This window comes from Ursus arctos, unplaced genomic scaffold, assembly GCF_023065955.2.
Source record: "Ursus arctos isolate Adak ecotype North America unplaced genomic scaffold, UrsArc2.0 scaffold_8, whole genome shotgun sequence".
Classification (NCBI taxonomy): domain Eukaryota; kingdom Metazoa; phylum Chordata; class Mammalia; order Carnivora; family Ursidae; genus Ursus; species Ursus arctos.
The window spans coordinates 47,841,856-47,859,698 of NW_026623100.1; the positions used below are offsets into that span (position 1 = coordinate 47,841,856).

Below are 17,843 nucleotides of genomic sequence, written 5' to 3' on the forward strand. Positions count from 1 at the left end.
AAAAAAAAGCTATACTTTTTATGATTTCTCACTCACTATGACTAGGGATTTTGTTCAATTACTACTTGAGTCACAGTACCTGTTTTGCAATACATTTTTCCAACATATCAGTATTCTGAAAATTGTGCACAATGAAACAGGTTTACTTTATTTCCAATTTTGGAAAATTACTTTGATAATCATGCAGAAATAAAAATCACTGAGTGTCTAGGCTTCTTGGATGTCTGCCACAGTTGTCCCAGCACCTGGAGAGCTAGATCCCTCAAGCTAATCTCAGAAATGAGCACAAGGTCATGACTCCTGTCCTTCCTCAGTACCAAGAGTCTTTACTCCATAAACTACAATCTCCCATATTTGTTTAGAGTAAGAATAGCTCAGGGGGGCTCTCCGCTACAAAAAAGAAGGTCCCTCCAGAATAATTACAGCCTTGACCCCCTATAATGCGGACTCTAACAGGCCGAACACCTCCTTATTAATTAAACATGCAACAAGCCAAAGCCAGGCATTTCCTGCTGGGAACTGTAGTTCTCCCCTCGACCTTCAACCACTGGCTGCGCGAAACCTATCACGAGCCCAACCGGCGACCCGAGCGCCAGGAGCCACGATTGGTCCCTGAATGGGGCAGCACGAGGCTGATTGGATAACACGTCCCCGAAGACGCGCCGACGGTCCTGCGCCCGCCTCCCCGCCACCTTCTTTCCACACCCCATCCCGCTACAGCAATAACCCTCAAGTCATCCCTCTGGGGCAAACTCCCCAGTTAACTGCTTCACGGGGCGGCCCAGGACTCTCGCAATGAAGGCGGCCCTGACACACGCCTCTGTCCCAGGGCCTAGACAGAGCGAAAGCCTCTCCCATTTTCCGTTGGTTGCCCGGAGTCAGTCTCACCACGCGCTCTCTCCCGGCGCCCCCGCGCTCACCTGGGCAGCGGCGGTCACACCCGATAACTGACAGGCCCGCAGCATTTCGGCCGGGGCGACGAAACCGCTGATATACGCGGGAGCTGCCGCGGCGGCGCTTGTAAGGGAGAGAGTGCGTGAGTGCGTCCCTCCGTACGCGGAGCCTCTCCGCGCCGGTCGTACCGGAAGGGCAACCAACGCCGCTGCGCACGCGCAGCCCCCTTTCTCGACCCCGCCCAGGCCTCTGGGAGAGGGTGGGCCCTCCCTTGGCGGAAAAGGCGATTTCTCCTTCCGGGCCGCTCTCGGAGTTCTTGTCTGTAGCCCCAAGAAGGAGTTGGTAGGCGAACGCGGAGTGGGAGGGCGTGTGAAATTCCGGGCTTTGGATCAGTACGGAAAGCAGATGTTATTCTTCGAAGAATTCAAGCAAGAGAATATCTCAGCCCCTTCTGTCAGCTTGATATTTCGTAGAAAGCAATGAATTTGGCGAAAGTTACGTAAACAATGGTATTGACTTGGTTTGCGTGTTTGTTTCATTTGACAGCCTCTCTTCAGGGAGTCATCCTGACTACGGGAGAGACTGGGTGAACGAACACTGGAGAGATCTTTGTGCGGAGTGTGTTGTTCACGTTTTAATGAATGGCAGAGAGGGAGAGAAACCCAGATTCTTCGGGTTCCATTGCTTCTCCTTCTAGATTAAACCACACTGATTTTCCCACCACGTTTTCATTTTCCAAAGATAATTTTGGCTGCAATCTGTGGAAAGGGTTGGAAGTTACGGAGGTCAGCGCAGAAAAACTGTTCAAAGTATTCCACTGAGTCTGTAGCCAAGGTTTAGCATGTTACATATTGAATATAGTATTTAATACTATTAGTACTACTAATGATCTTATCACCATTACAATATCAAAGAAACTAACGTGTATATCTATTGTGTTTGCAAAGTATTTTCAGGTCTTAACTAGGTAATGTATTACAGTATGGTGTTCCTAGAATTACGGTTTTTTACAGCATGGTGGTATTACAATATGATACTAATCCCACTTGTAAAATGGAGAAATGGAGTTGAAAATTTATCTAAAATCAAATACTTACGTTTGTATATGTTCAGTGCTTTTCAGGGTACTTTATATAATAATTACATTACACTCTCTGTTTAATATCACCATTACCTAACGGCCTCCAGAACAGTCTCCCATTTTTAAAATAATTTTAGCAATTAAATTGAAGTCTCCCAACCCCATCCCTGCCCAGTGCTGTTATGCTAGGTAATGCCAGTGTAATGACTTTTCTAACATCTTGGCCATAAACCTCTCAATACCAATAAACAATTTCAATCTGCTCCAACCATGTGGGCCCCACGCCCAGTTCTTGGGCCTGAACGTCATTACCAACTTCTCCATCTTCCAGATCTCAAAACTCCAAAATTAATTTCTATTGTTTCCTAATGTCGCATTTAACCAAGTCCTTAATTTGCATTCTGCACATGCAATTTATGAAAATTTTTTTGCTTTAAAATGGACTCCCCTAAAGTAACACACAAGTTTAAATCACTCTTCTGTTCAAAAATGTGCAATGACTCCCAGTGCCAATTCAAGGAGCATTTATGAAATGTCTCGGTACTTTTCCAGCATTTGGGAATGTTTTTAAGGCTGAACTTGGCCACCTTAGGTGGAAGATTAAGAAAGCAATGATAGTGGTCAGAGCGCATCACCCATTTACATACCCTAAAACCCAGAAGAACTAAAGGATATAACATTCTCAGTTGGTTCTCAGAGTGCAAACTGGGATCACTAGGGAGTCTGAGACCTTTTCAGAAGATCCGTAAAATCAAAATTACCTTCATAATACTAAGATCCTATTTGCTATTTTCACTCATTATCTCATAATTTTATAGTAGAGTTTTTCCAGAAGCTAGGTGACAGGTGATATCACAACAGATTGAATGCATAAGCAAATTCAATATTAAACCAGACCTTAAAGAGATTTGCAAAAAAGGTGAATAAAATGACACTCTTCTCACTAATTTTTTTTTTATCTTGGAATAGTTAATTTTCATGAGTCTATTTTTGTTATAGAAATAATTGTTTTAAAATCAATTAGTATAGTAGGCAGAAAAATTATTCCCGAACATATACACATTTCCCTAATCCCTGGAACCTATGAATGGTACCTTGCATGACAAAGGAACTTTGCAGATGGGATTAAATTAAGACTCTTGAGATGGGGGACTATCCTGGATTATATGCATAGGCCCAATGTCATGAGAAGTGTCCTTACGAGTAAAAGATGGGGACAGGAGGGTCAGAGTCAGAAAAGGATATGTGACAATGGAAGAAGAAGTCAGAGGGATGTGATTACTGACTGTGAGGATGGAAGAAGGCACAAGCCAAGGAACATAGGCAGCCTCTAGAAGCTAGAAAAGGCAAGGAAACAAATTCTCCCCTAGAGCCTCCAGAAGGAACACAGCCCTGGACATTTTGATTTTTGCCTTATGAAACCCATTTTAGACTTAAGACCTACAGAATTGTAAGATGATCTGTGTGGTGTTAAGCCACTAAATTTGGGGTAATTTGTTACAACAGCAATTGGAAACATAATTAAAAGCTCTCTGGGGTCCTCAGTTTTTAAGTATGTAAAGAGGTTCTAAGACCAAAAAAATGTTGAGATCCACTGCTATAAATAAATCCTGTAGCTTTCTGTCCTGGCTCCCTCTCTTCTCATCTTAGCTCTTCCTGTTCTTACTGCCAAGAATGACCTTGCCCTTGTTAAAATCCTCCCCATTCTCTAAGATTCATGTTATATTCTACCACCTCTTCCCTGATCATCTCAGTCAGAAAGCCTCTCTCCTTAACTTTGGTCTACTCCTGTGAATTATTTATCTGCCTTGTATTTGTTCTGTACTTGTTTCCTTATTAAATGTGAACTCCTTGAGACCAGTCTTGAATCTTACCCATTTCAACCAGTATATGGTGTCATTTATTGTATATGAATGGAATATCTTAGCCAACAAGGATGAGTGAGAGATTTGTTTTCTGTTTGAATGAACATTAGGAAGAAATGTATGATCACTAATTATCAAGAATAAATTAAGGAGGGGTGCCTGGGTGGCACAGCGGTTAAGCGTCTGCCTTCGGCTCAGGGCGTTATGGGATCAAGCCCCACATCAGGCTCCTCTGCTATGAGCCTGCTTCTTCCTCTCCCACTCCCCCTGCTTCTGTTCCCTCTCTCGCTGGCTGTCTCTATCTCTGTTGAATAAAAAAAAAAAAAAAAAAAAAAGAATAAAAGAAGGAACACAGAATTGTTTAGGAGAGATTGAGATGCTATTCTACCAAATGACAGTGTTAATGATTAGAAAAAATATGTGTGTGATAGCCTTAGGATATTTACATTAATTTAATTATGGTTGTCATTCAATTAAAAAAATTTTTTTTAAATATCATTGCTATTTCCTACTCACTTAGCCTAACAGCCACCACCGTTGGAAGAAAATAAGTTATTTTCTCAAATTTAATAAAATGAGCAAAAAGAAATTGTGTTTCAAATTGTGTACTTTAAATAGATCTGTCAATCAAATGCTCATTAAAAATTTAAGAGCCTACTGTATGTCAGAAACTCTTCATAGGCACTTGTTTTACAGCGGTGAAGAATAGCCTGGCATATAGAAGACATTCAGTCTTCCTTTATTCATTTTTTTTTCCTCCTCCTTCGGCTCCACCCAAATTTCTTTTTCTTAATTTCCTTTTGCCCTGGAGCTTTTAGACCCAATGCGGCTGCCGTAGGCCGGGGTGGCAAGATGGCGGCTCCTGCCTTTGCTCGCGCCGTGAGAGCAGCATCAGGTAAGTGGAAAGCCGTGCGGTTGATTTATCCCCTCATAGAAGTCGGGACTGGTGCAGGATGGAGTAGGCGCTTAGCGTGGAGGTTAACAGGAAAAAAAAAAAAAAAGGCCAGAAGATTGCTCCGATTTTTCTCCGGGACTGCCTGTGTTCGGCCGGTCGCTTCGGAGATTCCCGACACTTTGGGACCCGGGCAGACCTGGGTGTCCCCAAGTTTCCGCGTCTTTACCGGCTCCTGGCCAGTCCGCCTTACCTAGAAAACAGACTAGAAGGACTGGGGCGAAGGAGGGCGAAGGAGACAGAAAAGTCCCTGCTAACTTCATTTAGAGGTAGAACGCGCCACTTATGACCTTTGGCCTTGAAAAAGTAATTTCTCTGAACCTTAGGTTCTACAGCTCTAAAATGAGGGTGACCCCATATACCTGAGCACTAGATGAGCTCGTGAGTGTAAAGCGCCCCGCGTAGTGCCTAAGACACAGCAAGCTTGTATGTATGAGATTCACACAATGTGCAGGAAATGTGGCTGTTTTTTTGCTCACTCAGTCCCCAGCACTGGGGCAGTCATAAGGATTTCTCTGCTGAGAGAGATGACAGGAGTGAAGGCAATTAAATTAAGTTGCCTTCGCTCTAAGGACTTCAGCAAAAAATATTATTTAAATGTGATAAGATTATCGGTAAATTACGTATCCACAAAATAAATTAGGATAAAATTCTGTGTAAGAAGAATAGAAATAAGGAAAAAAGCTACAATGTAAATTTCCCAACTGTTACAGAAGAGCATGTTTATGAGGAGTATTTTTTAATTGTGAAAATAACATATGAAGAAAAATGTAACATACACGAATGGCTTAACAAGTAACTCTAAAGCAAACACCCGTGTAACACTGAAGGCAGGACACAGAACACTACCAGGAACCTCTTCTCTACCTCTCTGTGCTTCTCCTAAGGAAAATTCCCTCTTTCTGCTTAATATAAACAGTAGCCTCATTTCATTGTAAACCTTGTCTTTTTTTCTGTAATAATTTTTTTTTAAAGATTTTACTTATTTATTCGACAGAGATAAATACTTATTTATCCCGGCGAGAGAGGGAACACAAGCAGGGGGAGTGGGAGAGGAAGAAGCAGGCTCATAGCAGAGGAGCCTGATGTGGGGCTTGATCCCATAACGCCGGGATCACGCCCTGAGCCGAAGGCAGACGCTTAACCTCTGTGCCACCCAGGTGCCCCTTCTGTAATAATTTGAACATCTATATAGGCATTTGTAAGTAATGTATTGTTTAGTTTTTCCTGTTTTTGTACTTTACATGAATGGAATCACACAGTATGTACTCTTGTGTCTTTCACTTTGTGAAATTCATTCATTTTGGGTTTAGCTGTAGTGCTTTCTTGTTCCTATATAATAGTCTCTTATTCGACCACCCCACAATTCTCCATTTTGTGGTTGCTGGGCATTTGAGTGTTTTCAGTTTGGGGCGATTAGGTACAAAGCTGATTTTCCTTGTGTCCTGGCACATGAGTGCAAGAATTTCTGTACAACGTGCTTGTGTATATACTTATAAAACTGGCTGTGAAACTGCTGAATCAGAATATGTATATATTCAGCATTGCCTGATACTGTGAAAGTGATGTGCTTCTTTAAAGTCACCCCAGGGGTACCTGGGTGGCTCAGTCGGTTAAGTGTCAGACTCGATTTCAGCTCAGGTCATGATCTCAGGGTCATGGGACTGAGCCCCATACATAATTTTTCATAATACTTTTATTTTTTTTTAAATTAATAAATGTTTATTGCCAAAATGTAATATTATTTTAACCTCAATAATTGTTGGATTTAGTATTCATAAAAATTTCATTACATCTAAAAACCACTTGTTGTTTTTTTTTTAATGGTTTTTTATTATATTATGTTAGTCACCATACAGTACATCCCCGGTTTCCGATGTAAGGCTCGATGATTCATTAGTTGTGTACAACACCCAGTGCACCATGCAATACGTGCCCTCCTTACTACCCATCACCGGTCTATCCCATTCCCCCACCCCCCTCCCCTCTGAAGTCCTCAGTTTGTTTCTCATAGTCCATAGTCTCTCATGTTTCATTCCCCCTTCTGATTACCCCCCCTTTCTTTATCCCTTTCTTCCCCTACCGATCATCCTAGTTCTTATGTTCCATAGATGAGAGAAATCATATGATAGTTGTCTTTCTCTGCTTGACTTATTTCACTTAGCATTTTCATAATACTTTTAGAGGGTATGGGATCAAAAAGCTTAAAGACCACTAGTTTAGACAGTCATACTCACTTTCCTCCCCACTCCCCATTGTTTTGATTCCTGCCACACGGAGCTATTTGTAATTCCCCAAACTTACTATCCCTCCCCTTGTTTTTTTTTGACTCTTCACCTGTACATTCCCTGTTCCCTCTGCCTCCTCTTATTCCTTCAAAACCCTGGTTTTGTGTCACTTTGTTAAAATATCTGTGTTCTCCATATAAGAATGTGTTTAGAGAAAGCCAGTGTGTATCAAAGTGCCCAAACAGGGCAGAAGACTGAAGGAGCAGTTAATTACTGCCCTTGATTTGTGTGCTACCCTTTTGTCAGCACGTTCTGAGGCTGTGTTCAGGTTTGTTTTTTTTTTTTTTAAGATTTTATTTATTTATTTGACAGAGATAGAGACAGCCGGCGAGAGAGGGAACACAAGCAGGAGGAGTGGGAGAGGAAGAAGCAGGCTCATAGCAGAGGAGCCCGATGTGGGGCTCGATCCCACAACGCCAGGATCACGCCCTGAGCCGAAGGCAGACGCTTAACCGCTGTGCCACCAGGCGCCCCTGTGTTTAGGTTTTACAAGCTAAATCACGGGGTTGATCCACCTCAGGGTATGGTGTATAAGGCCCCCAAGTTATTTTCCCAGGAACTGCTATCAAGCAAGATTCACCCTTCCTTCATTTTTTTTCTTTTTCTTTTTTTTTTTTTTTTAAGATTTTATTTATTTATTTGACAGAGACAGCCAACAAGAGAGGGAACACAAGCAGGGGGAGTGGGAGAGGAAGAAGCAGGCTCCCAGCAAAGGAGCCTGATGTGGGGCTCGATCCCACGGAAGGCAGACGCTCAACGACTGTGCCACCCAGGCGCCCCCTTCATTTTTTTCTAACTTCAGTGTGTTTATCCTAGATTTTGTCTTGTTAATTTTGATCCGTTTTACCAAGATCACTTTGAGTCCAGATAGTCTTTGGACTTTGCTTTCATGCAGATTTGACAGACATGCTTTATGCAGCTTCAGGACCTTCATAAAAATTGAGGAAGATATAATCAATTAGGGAGCCAGGAAAAGACTTTCATCAGAACAGCAATCAACTAATTCGGGGATAGTTTCTAGTCAACTTGGAATTTACCTAACTGTACTATTATCCTGCCCACATTTATTTCTTTAGAATATAAAGAAACCTTTTCACATGCCTTCCTAAAGTCAGGATACATTGTGTCTAGACATCCCATGATTTCCCAGTCTAGTGACTACATCAAAAAACGAAGTTCTTTTCTTTTTCTTTTTTTTTTAAATTAATTTGACAGAGAGAGAGACAGCCAGCGAGAGAGGGAACACAAGCAGGGGGAGTGGGAGAGGAAGAAGCAGGCTCCCAGCGGAGGAGCCTGACACGGGGCTCGATCCCATAACGGCGGGATCACTCCCTGAGCCAAAGGCAGACACTTAATGACTGAGCCACCCAGGCGCCCCCATCTTTTCAAGGAACGATTCCCTCCCAGTTGACAATATAGATTTTTTTTGTGTGCACTTCCTGTTTATTTATCCATTCTAACTCCTTTTTTTTCCCTACAAATGAGCCTGTAATTTACCCATTTATATGTTCTAGACTCTTACCTGCTCACTTCCTTCAGGGGAGGTTTCTAAGAATTTCTGAGAGTTTTTGTTTGTTTTGTTTTAACCAAGACACCAAGTTCTGGTGACCTTGTGAAAATTGGGACATTTTCTTGTCTACTGTTCTCCTCTTCAATTCATTTAATCTTTCAAAGATTACCTCTTAGTTTGTACTCATGTCTGCAAATATTTACAATTCTTTGAAATACAAGTTATTTATACCTGGAGACTTGAATGCCTTGCAGTAGAGAATTTCACTTCCAAGCTCCCAGAGGGGCTCCCTCAACAGTCTCCTGAATCTTGGATTTCAGCTCACTCATTAATGTTTATACTACCCTTTTTAGTTTGAAAATTGTTATCTTTGATGGAGAATAGAAAAGCAAAATATGGGTTTTACGTATTCAGTCCTTCTCCTGCCATCTGTTAACATTATACCATTTTTGCTAAGCATTTCTCTGCTCTTAACTCTCTGCTACTAGCATTCATTAAATGATCTCTCTGTGCCAAGTGCTCTTCCTAGCACTTTTCATGTTTTCTCTCATTTAATTCTTATCACCTCCCCATGACTAACCTTATTTAAATTTGGGGAAACTGGAGCCCAGAAGGGTTAAGTACCTTGCCCGTGGTCACACAGCTAGTGAGAGTGGAGCTGGAATATGAGTGCAGACAGTCTGACTCGAACACCAGCAGTCCAGGCCCACGCTACACCGCCCCTCATTTGTTATGTGAAATCAGTGCACTGAACAGGAAGGCAGTGGTTCTAAGCCCTGGCTGAACTGCAGTCTCACCTGTGGAATTTTTTTTTTTTTAAACCCACTTTTGAGGGGCGCCTGGGTGGCGCAGTCGTTAAGCGTCTGCCTTCGGCTTAGGGCGTGATCCCGGCGTTCTGGGATCGAGCCCCACATCAGGCTCCCCCCCTCCAGCCTGCTTCTTCCTCTCCCACTCCCCCTGCTTGTGTTCCCTCTCTCGCTGGCTGTCTCTCTCTGTGTCAAATAAATAAATAAAATCTTTGGGGAAAAAAAAAACCACGGTTGAGGTATAATTTACCTACCATAAAATTACCTGTTTTATGTGTACGATTGATGATTTTTAGTCAATTTAATGGGTCGTGCCACCATCACCGCAATCCAGTTTGGGGGCATTTCCATCATCCCGTGGCGCTTTCTCGGCGTGCACATTCTCGAGTCCCACCCTCGACTCAGAATCGGAGTCGGGTCAGTGCCCTGTGAGTGATTCTGCTTTGTAGCCCCGGACTCGTACTTTGGCAATAATGTGAGGAATAGGTGAAGAGGACTGGATTCAGTGCACGCATCTCGGCCCCCCCGGCCCCCACCCCACGAGGTGCCTTCTGAACGGCGCCCAGGCATCGCCTACTGTCGGGCAAGCAGTGTCAGCCTCTGGCTCGTCCAGTCCCCGCTCCGGGCACGTAGTTGTTTCAGCCCCCCTTGCCGTTTTGTATGTTGTTCATCCTACCTGGACCCGCTACCTGCTCCTCCCGTGGCCTGTTCATTTCCCAGAGAGCTCAAGTACCTCTTCTGCTTTCTTTATGACTCCTCTTGCCACTCTGTTGCCTCTCCGGGGAACGGCCAGGCTCTCTGTGTCCGCCTTGCCATTGCACTCTGTGCTAGGGAGCCCTGGCTCGTCAGAGGAGAGGATCGGGCAGGGGGGACTTAGTGTTGCGAACATTTTTCTTCCCTACTGTTGAACACAGAACTAGGACATATCAGAGTGGATCGTGGTGGTGGTCGCACAACTTCCTAAATTTATTAAAAAGCATTGAATTACAGAAATGGGTAATTTTGTGGTACGTAAGTTATACCTCACTGAAGTTGGTAAAAATCTCCCCAGGTGAGTCTGACGCTCACCTTGTTTTGACACATTCATTTTACATAAATACCTGGATGCATATTTTGGAGTATTGTAGGAAACCAGGATGTTTCTCTCTTTACAGGAGTCTTACGGCCCCTGAACACCTTGGTATCTTCAGCCTATCAAAGCCGTGTCAAGAATGCCTGTCTCAGCTCTGCACTGTCCACCCGACATTTTAGTTCTCTTCAGACACCAGTTGTTTCCTCTGCTCCCGGACTCAGCGCCTGTGTCAGAAACCTGCCATGTGGGCATACGGCAGCAATCCTCAACAGGTAGAGTGTATTTCAGTGAACGTGGTGCTTAGACAGAAACTGTAAAATATTCATGCCCGCAGAGACACCTTCGAAGCAGATGGTACTCTTCGCCTGCCTGCAGTTTGTCATGTAGACTTTGCCTGCCGGAGTGGGAGAATATGACTGCTATCCCCATATGCCTACGTGCCAGCAGCAGGGACCACCGGAGCACACTTCTGATGTTCTAGATGTGGTTTCCTGGATGGAAGCTGTCAGCCAAAGCGGAGGGTGAACGAGACGCTCAGCATGCAAGGCTGGTGTTCATTTAGTCAGCAAATACTTAGTTGAGGACTCCGGGGTGCCCGGCTTGGCAGAAAGGATACAAAGATAAACTGAAGTCCTCAAAGACTTGGTAATCTGAAGAAATCAGGTGCTTAAAATACATAGGGTGAATTCTCTCACAGGGATTGAGGGGGTAGTTGATGGAAGGCTTACCAGTCGGCGATAGTGGCTCTTACTTATGCTTAGTGTCCTGGGTCATTTAAGGTAACGATGTGTATTGAAGTCGGCTCTATTCCAGTGGAACTCCTTCACTCATTTCTAAGTATAGAAATGAATTCTATCCTCGAATGAGTCTTATTGCGGAGTTAAATTTTTTCTTAATATATTTTAGGGTGGCCCCCTTGCTTCCAGATGTCCTGAAGCTACCAGTCAGAACCGTCACGTACTTCAGTTCACGGAAAGGGAAAAGGAAGACCGTGAAAGCTGTCGTCTATAGGTTTCTTCGACTTCATTCTGGCCTGTGGCTGAGGAGGAAGGTGAGTCTTCACACTGTTATTTGATTGAAAAAGGAATGGGAGCAGATGAAAATGAAGAATTCAGGGAGACTGTTCCTTGACATATCTTTGTCCCGTTGACCAGAAGCTTTTACGGTGCTGGGCTCAAGTACCAGCTTGGCGGGCGTCTCTTCGTGTCAATGAACTCGTGTGAGGAGGACGTGTGTAAGCATTCGTAAAACAAGTATCATCCACAGTGGTTCATCTCCTTACTGTAGGCTGAGTTCATCTCAGGTCTCCTACGTGTCGGGCGTATCTAGTGATCACCAGCAGCCCTGTGACACCCCTCCTGTGTGATAGCCTGTGGGGAGGCCCTCTTTCAGCCTAGAGTGTCACGGCTGCAGAGGCGCCTGCGCAGGGACTGCGTGGTTGGCTCAGATTGGGGGCTGCAGGGCCCTTCTGCTTACTTTGTTGTTGTTGTTTTCCAGCTTTGCGTTGGATATTAATACATATCCAGTGTCTTAGTCTTTATGACAGAATATTAACCCCACATACACTTTCTTAACTGTATGATTTTCTCTCTGTCGGCGTGTTTGATTGGGACCACAGCCTCCAAAGGGACCTCTGGCAAATTATTACTGCTCTGTCCTCTCCCACAGCATGTCGTGAGCATGTGTGTGGCCTTTTTCACTCACGTCTTTATCCTCGGAAACAGTAGCTGACAGTTACAAAGCAGTTGAAGACTAGAGTTTTGCAAAACCACCTTTGAGTTTTGATAACTATTCAAATTCTAATTCCCTTTTACTACTCGGAAGTGAAACAATTCTTTAAAGATGAAAATTTGTTTCCCCATAAAAATAAAATACTTAATTGGTAGGACTTTCACTAGTTGAAAGGATTATCTCCTGTCTTATAAACAATCCTGAATTTAAGGTAAATAGGTTGACGGTTCCTTCGGAACAGAACCGTGGTAGTTCATTTGCTACACTCGTAAATAGAAGCTCATGTAATCCGTAAGCAGCTAAACTTAAGTCATTTGGTTAATAGTTCTGAATTTTGGACCAGAAATTTTCTTCCCCCTTGTTGTCATACGATTATTTCCAGGTCTTCATCTGGCCCTAGATAAAATAAGCTGGGTGGGTTTTTTTGCCTTCCTTTCTACATCTCTTTTATTGGACCCTGAAACGCTCATGTTATTAAAAAGGACCTGATCAGATTCTCCAGTCATAATGCCTAGTCCCCACTCAGGACCCCAAAAAGTATTCTATATATGGAGTGGCCTGCTTCATCAAAATGTAATATTAAGAGGACAACAAAAAAGCTGGGTGGGTTAATTTATATTAATGTATAAAAACTGAAAATACTTTCTGCAGCAGTTTTATTCCCTCCCATTTCTGAACCTAGAGAGTGCCTAAAAAGCTTCAAGCATTTTCATAGTGGTTGCATTCCATAGAGTAGATCAGAGGGTACTAGTGGTAAGAGGCAGGACAGCAAATTACCTGTAAGTCAGAGACCCACAGGAACCCAGATTGGCTTGCAAACTAGAAAATTATTACAGAGATATGGGGATTTGGGTTTGAAACTTTCAATTTAAATTGTAAGCAAGGAGTAGAGAAAATCTAATCCCTGGCATGTTAAAACCAGAACTCTTAAATAACGTTTCCTTATTTCTGAGTATAACTGTTGTGTGGAAGTTGCTGGTCAGAGTGAAACCCAAGGTGCCTTCTCAGCCCAGGGCTGTGGTTTTGTTCAGTTAGTGTAGCGCCCCAGGGCACTCTTGGCTTGAGGGACGCGGGGCTCTTAGCAATAGCTTGAGTGTTAGTCTCTCCTCCCCTGTAACTTTCTATGTGGTTTTCGCCATGTATTAACCTGTGGGGCACCTAAGGTCTCTTCTACTCTACACAGACGATGATTGTAATTTTATATTTAATCTAATTCTTCTTCAGAAATTCTTTTTTTCTTTCTTTCTAATTCAAAAATTAATTCTCCAAAATTAATAATGCTTGGACGGTGTATATGGCAGTTCTGGGTTAAATATACGAGTTAACCATTCCTTTACCACTCCCAACGGTGGTTTTATTATATTTGTTATTCCTTAGAAAAATACTACAGAAACTGGTCCTCAGTGCGAAAGGAAGAAATGAAGCAGTATACTTGAGAACTGGGTTTTGTCAGCCTCGGTAATACTTAGTCCCCTTAAATGAGTATAAATGTTATCAACTAGCCAGGAATGCCCTTCCTCATCCTCCACATTGGGAAAAATAGTAGAGTAGTGGTTAAGAACTCTTACTAGTTCTTTGATCTTGGTCTGCTACCGTTAACTTCTCTAATCAATGGTTGTTTCTCTTTAATCTGTAAAATGAGAATAATAGTATGTTGTTGAAGACTGTTGAAGAGATAATAAGGTAATGTATATAAAGTTAGCAATTATAATTATATATCATTACTCTATCCTTTGCCCTCCACAGAGTCATTTGGCTTTATTTTCTGTGGTTCTAATTTAAATAATCTTTTATCAAAGTATTAAATTATTAATATGTCTTTTTCAAACTGCACGTGCTTTCTGTATCTACCCCTCACTGAGAATCACATCTTTCTGAAAAACATACCAGCCCTGGTAAGTCTCATCTTTGTTCCCACTGGGCCTATAAGCCATGAATAGTGAAGATATCTGTGGTTTCCTATATAACATCATCTTTTGAATGTTTATAATATCATCTACAGGCTGGTTATAAGAAAAAATTATGGAAAAAGACGGCTGCAAGAAAAAGGCGCTTGAGGGAATTCGTGTTCTGCAATAAAACCCAGAGTAAGCTCTTAGATAAAATGACAACGTCTTTCTGGAAGAGGCGAAACTGGTATGCTGACGATCCCTATCAGAAGTATCATGATCGGACAAACCTGAAAGTATAGATCAGAAGTTTTATGACTTCCCAGCTATTGAGTATGTATCTTCACGTATATGATGTCTTTGCAAAATGGAATAAGTACAAAACTTGATGTAAATTGTGCCAATTGGTATGGAAACACGCAGCTCCAACATTAAACTTATTAAAGTTTGAACCCTTAATGGATTAAACATTTTCAGATTTGCTCAGGGAAATAGGAGTTTAAAATTGTTCATTATTTTTAACAAATGGTAATGGCTTTACTAGTTCCAGTGAGGCTTATTTAGTTGCAAGGAGTTTCAAGTTAGGGCAGGTGTAAGAAGGCTGTAAAGCTAACAAGTGAGCTCCAGCAGTGTGACCTTATTTTAAGTATATATACGTGGGAACTCAGGAACCACCTGGCCACCCCCACCCCCCACCCCCATCTAACCTCCAGGCCTCAGGAAGAACAGAAATTACATGGTGTTCCCGAATACAAGGCACCTCCAAGGGCCCCAGCAGCAGAAGATAGATTTTTTAGGCTTGGGGACTGCCATGTATGCGACTCAGTTTCTGCCCCCATAATAACTGGCTTGCACCTCACAGGTTGTTTTCTGCATCCCAACCCTCAACCTCTATCTCCCAGCTCTAACTGCCAACAGACTAACTGGGCCAGTTTGTCTCTTCACTAAACACCAGGTCTCATCAGGAGTCACTGACCTGCGTCAGGAACCCACCCTGGCTCACTTGGGTGTGTTAAGCAGGGTCACATGGAGCAAAAAATAGTTATATAAACAGTTTCACTTAGAGGTGAGCATGGGGTGGCAACACACGTCTAGTATTCTAGGTTTATGGTGTTCATGACAATTCTCAGTTCATAGAGAGACAAGTAAATGAGATAGCCTTTCAGTATGCCCATTCATGAAACAAGAGGCTTTCGAGGTGAAGACAAACACTTTTTATCCAAGAGTTGAAAGGCGTTGTATTTTCTTTTCTCTTTTTTTTTAAGATTTTATTTATTTATTTATTTATTTATTTATTTGAGAGAGATGGAGAGGGGGAGAGACCATGCAAGCAGGGGGGCGGAGCTGAGGGAGAGGGACAAGCAGACTCCATGCTGAGCACAGAACCTGACGCAGGGCTCGATCTTGACCCTGAGATCATGACCTGAGCTTAAATCAAGAGTCGGATGCTTAACCAATTGTACCACCCAGGGGCCCCAAGGCACTGTATTTCCTAAAGGCTAGTTTATCTGAGATTTCATATTTTTAATTGTGAGAATAAACATTTTCCAAAGACACACTGTAGAAACTAAGGGAAAACAATCATTTTGGAAATGATACAAGAGCTAAGCATTGTTCACTTGAAGAGGGTTAGATGACAGGCATTGAGGAAAATCCTGTTCACTGTGTGGTTCAGGTCTAGGGCGGTGGTTCTCAGCTATCCCATCAGAGTCATCTGGGAAGCATCTTCAAACAACAAAGCACTTTGCCTGGTTGAAAAACCATTACAGATCTTAACAAACTTACAATGGAGTTACATCCCAAAAAATCTATTCTAAGTTGAAAATATCATTAAACTGAAAATGCATTTAATACACCCAACCTACCGAACATCACGGCTTAGCCTAGCCCGCCTTCAGTGTGCTCAGGACACTTAGTTGGCCTACAGTTGGGCAAAATCATCTAACGCAAAGCCTATTTTATAATGAAGTGTTGACTGTCTCATGTTTATTGAGTACTGTACCAAAAGTGAAAAACAGAAAGGGTGTGTCTGCTCAGAATGGTTGTAAGTCTGTCAGTTGTTTACCCTTGTGATTACTTGGCTGACTGGGAGTCTCAGCTCATTGCCACCACCCAGCATCACAAGAGAGTGTCCTACCGTGTATTGTTAGCCCGGGAAAAGATCAAAATCAAAATTAAAAAGTATGGTTTCTACCAAATGCTGCTTTCACACCATCATAAAGTCGAAAAACCTAAGTCAAACCATCATAAGTCAGTATTAAATAGAATTATGCCTCAATTACTACTTCAAATCCTTTACTATAGTAGTTGATGATGATAAGATGAAGCTTCTCTATTGTTAACAGAATAAGGCTGAGGATAACCAAATTGAAATTCTGTGGCAAGTCAGGCTAGGATTATTAGAGGAATTTCTTGAAACCAGTGCATGTTCCTTAAGAGGAAAAGGAGTGACGATAGAGGGTTCTAAAACTAGAAGGCCAGCTGTATGTCTGTTTATACAGCCAATTAATAAAGAACAGACATTGGATTTGAGATGAGGTAAGACTCAAGCATCCGATGGCATTCTGTTTTGATTGGTTTTCCTTTCCTCATAACTTCTGAGGCAGCAGAGGCCAACCATTCATAAGGTTTCCACATCATTTTTTTAAAAGATTTATTTATTTATTTATTTGAGAGAGCGTGCGCACATGTGGGAGGGGCAGAGGGAGAGGGACAAGCAGACTTCGTGCTGAGTGCAGAGCCCAACACAGGGCTCGATCTCACAACCCTGAGATCATGACCTGAGTCAAAATCAAGAGGCATCCCTGCATCATTTCTTAGCCGCCTGGCCCCTGCCTCTCTCACTCACCCCTGGTAGCAGGATGGAAGTGGCACCCGAAGAAGTTGAGGAGGAGGCCACTTTCCCACTGCCTCCGTGACTTCTCTAGTGCAAATGCGGACAACAGAGATCTCTGTTTTGGGGGCCTCAGAGCACCTTGGTTTTTCCTGTAGGCCAGAGGTAGGAGAGGTAGAGACAAGGACTGGCAACCAGGCCTCAGCATCCAAACATGGGCTGAAGTGGAAGGGCTGACAGGCATAGGATTTCAGAGAAAGGGAATTTTCATATATATAATTTTTGTTTTACGGGTAGCAGGGCTTATCATCAACACTGATTTTAAGTTTGAAAACCAAACACATTAAAGAATCTACCTAAATGACATGGAAATGTATGTAAAAGTATAATTTATTGAACACCAGCTATGTCCCAGCATAGGGATGGGCATATATATACAAAACTGCTAAGCCTCATACCAGCCTTGCAGGGTGGTATTTTTTGAGTTTATTTTTTTTTAGTGATCTCTGCACCCAACATGGGGCTCAAACCCATGACCCCGAGATCAGGCATCTCACACTCTTTGGACTGAGCCGGCCACGTGCCCAGGGGAGATGCTATTTATCCCTGGTTTAGATTTGAGGAGACTGCAGCTTATACAAGGTTAAATAAATTACCCAAAATACAGCTGGTAAGTCACAGAACCTCGGTCTAATGTCTTGGAGTCCTGCGCATTTCCTGGAGTCTTAACACGGAAACTCATATATCTAAATCAACAAATGACTATAATGTAGCATTATACATACTCAGTACTTTATCAAGTGAGCCTTCAAATCATAACTTTGCTTTTCTGTTGTCAGCTCTTAACCTGGTTAGTCTCAGTTCTGTTGCCATTGGACTTGGCTCAGTAAATGAATAAATGAATGGATTTTCAACCTTTCCA

The 17,843-nt window shown here is 42.7% G+C and overlaps 3 protein-coding genes across 8 annotated transcripts in view; 1 reads left to right on the forward strand and 2 right to left on the reverse strand.

The window, feature by feature from the left end:
- Positions 1–1,127, reverse strand: part of IMMT (inner membrane mitochondrial protein) — a 41,474-nt gene extending 40,347 nt beyond the window's left edge. For 3 of the 6 annotated variants that reach the window (XM_026481370.4, XM_026481362.4, XM_048222798.2), the window contains exon 1: positions 921–1,105. In XM_026481370.4, coding sequence (XP_026337155.2) covers positions 921–965 — 45 coding nt within the window. In that variant the 5' untranslated portion in view covers positions 966–1,105. Of the gene's footprint in view, positions 1–920 lie in introns of all 6 variants that reach the window. The other 3 variants (XM_048222796.1, XM_048222795.2, XM_048222797.1) reach the window with 2 other exon arrangements.
- A 3,499-nt stretch (positions 1,128–4,626) lies between these two features.
- On the forward strand, positions 4,627–17,841 carry MRPL35 (mitochondrial ribosomal protein L35). The gene is made up of 4 exons (XM_026481382.4): positions 4,627–4,735; positions 10,551–10,740; positions 11,375–11,519; positions 14,202–17,841. The coding sequence occupies exons 1-4, from the start codon at positions 4,693–4,695 to the stop codon at positions 14,388–14,390; spliced, it is 567 nt and encodes a 188-aa protein (XP_026337167.2). The 5' UTR covers positions 4,627–4,692; the 3' UTR covers positions 14,391–17,841.
- REEP1 (receptor accessory protein 1) overlaps positions 15,752–17,843 on the reverse strand; it is a 99,552-nt gene continuing 97,460 nt past the window's right edge. The window contains exon 11 of the mRNA XM_048222802.2: positions 15,752–15,836. Coding sequence (XP_048078759.1) covers positions 15,785–15,836 — 52 coding nt within the window. The 3' untranslated portion in view covers positions 15,752–15,784. The remainder of the gene's footprint in view (positions 15,837–17,843) is intronic.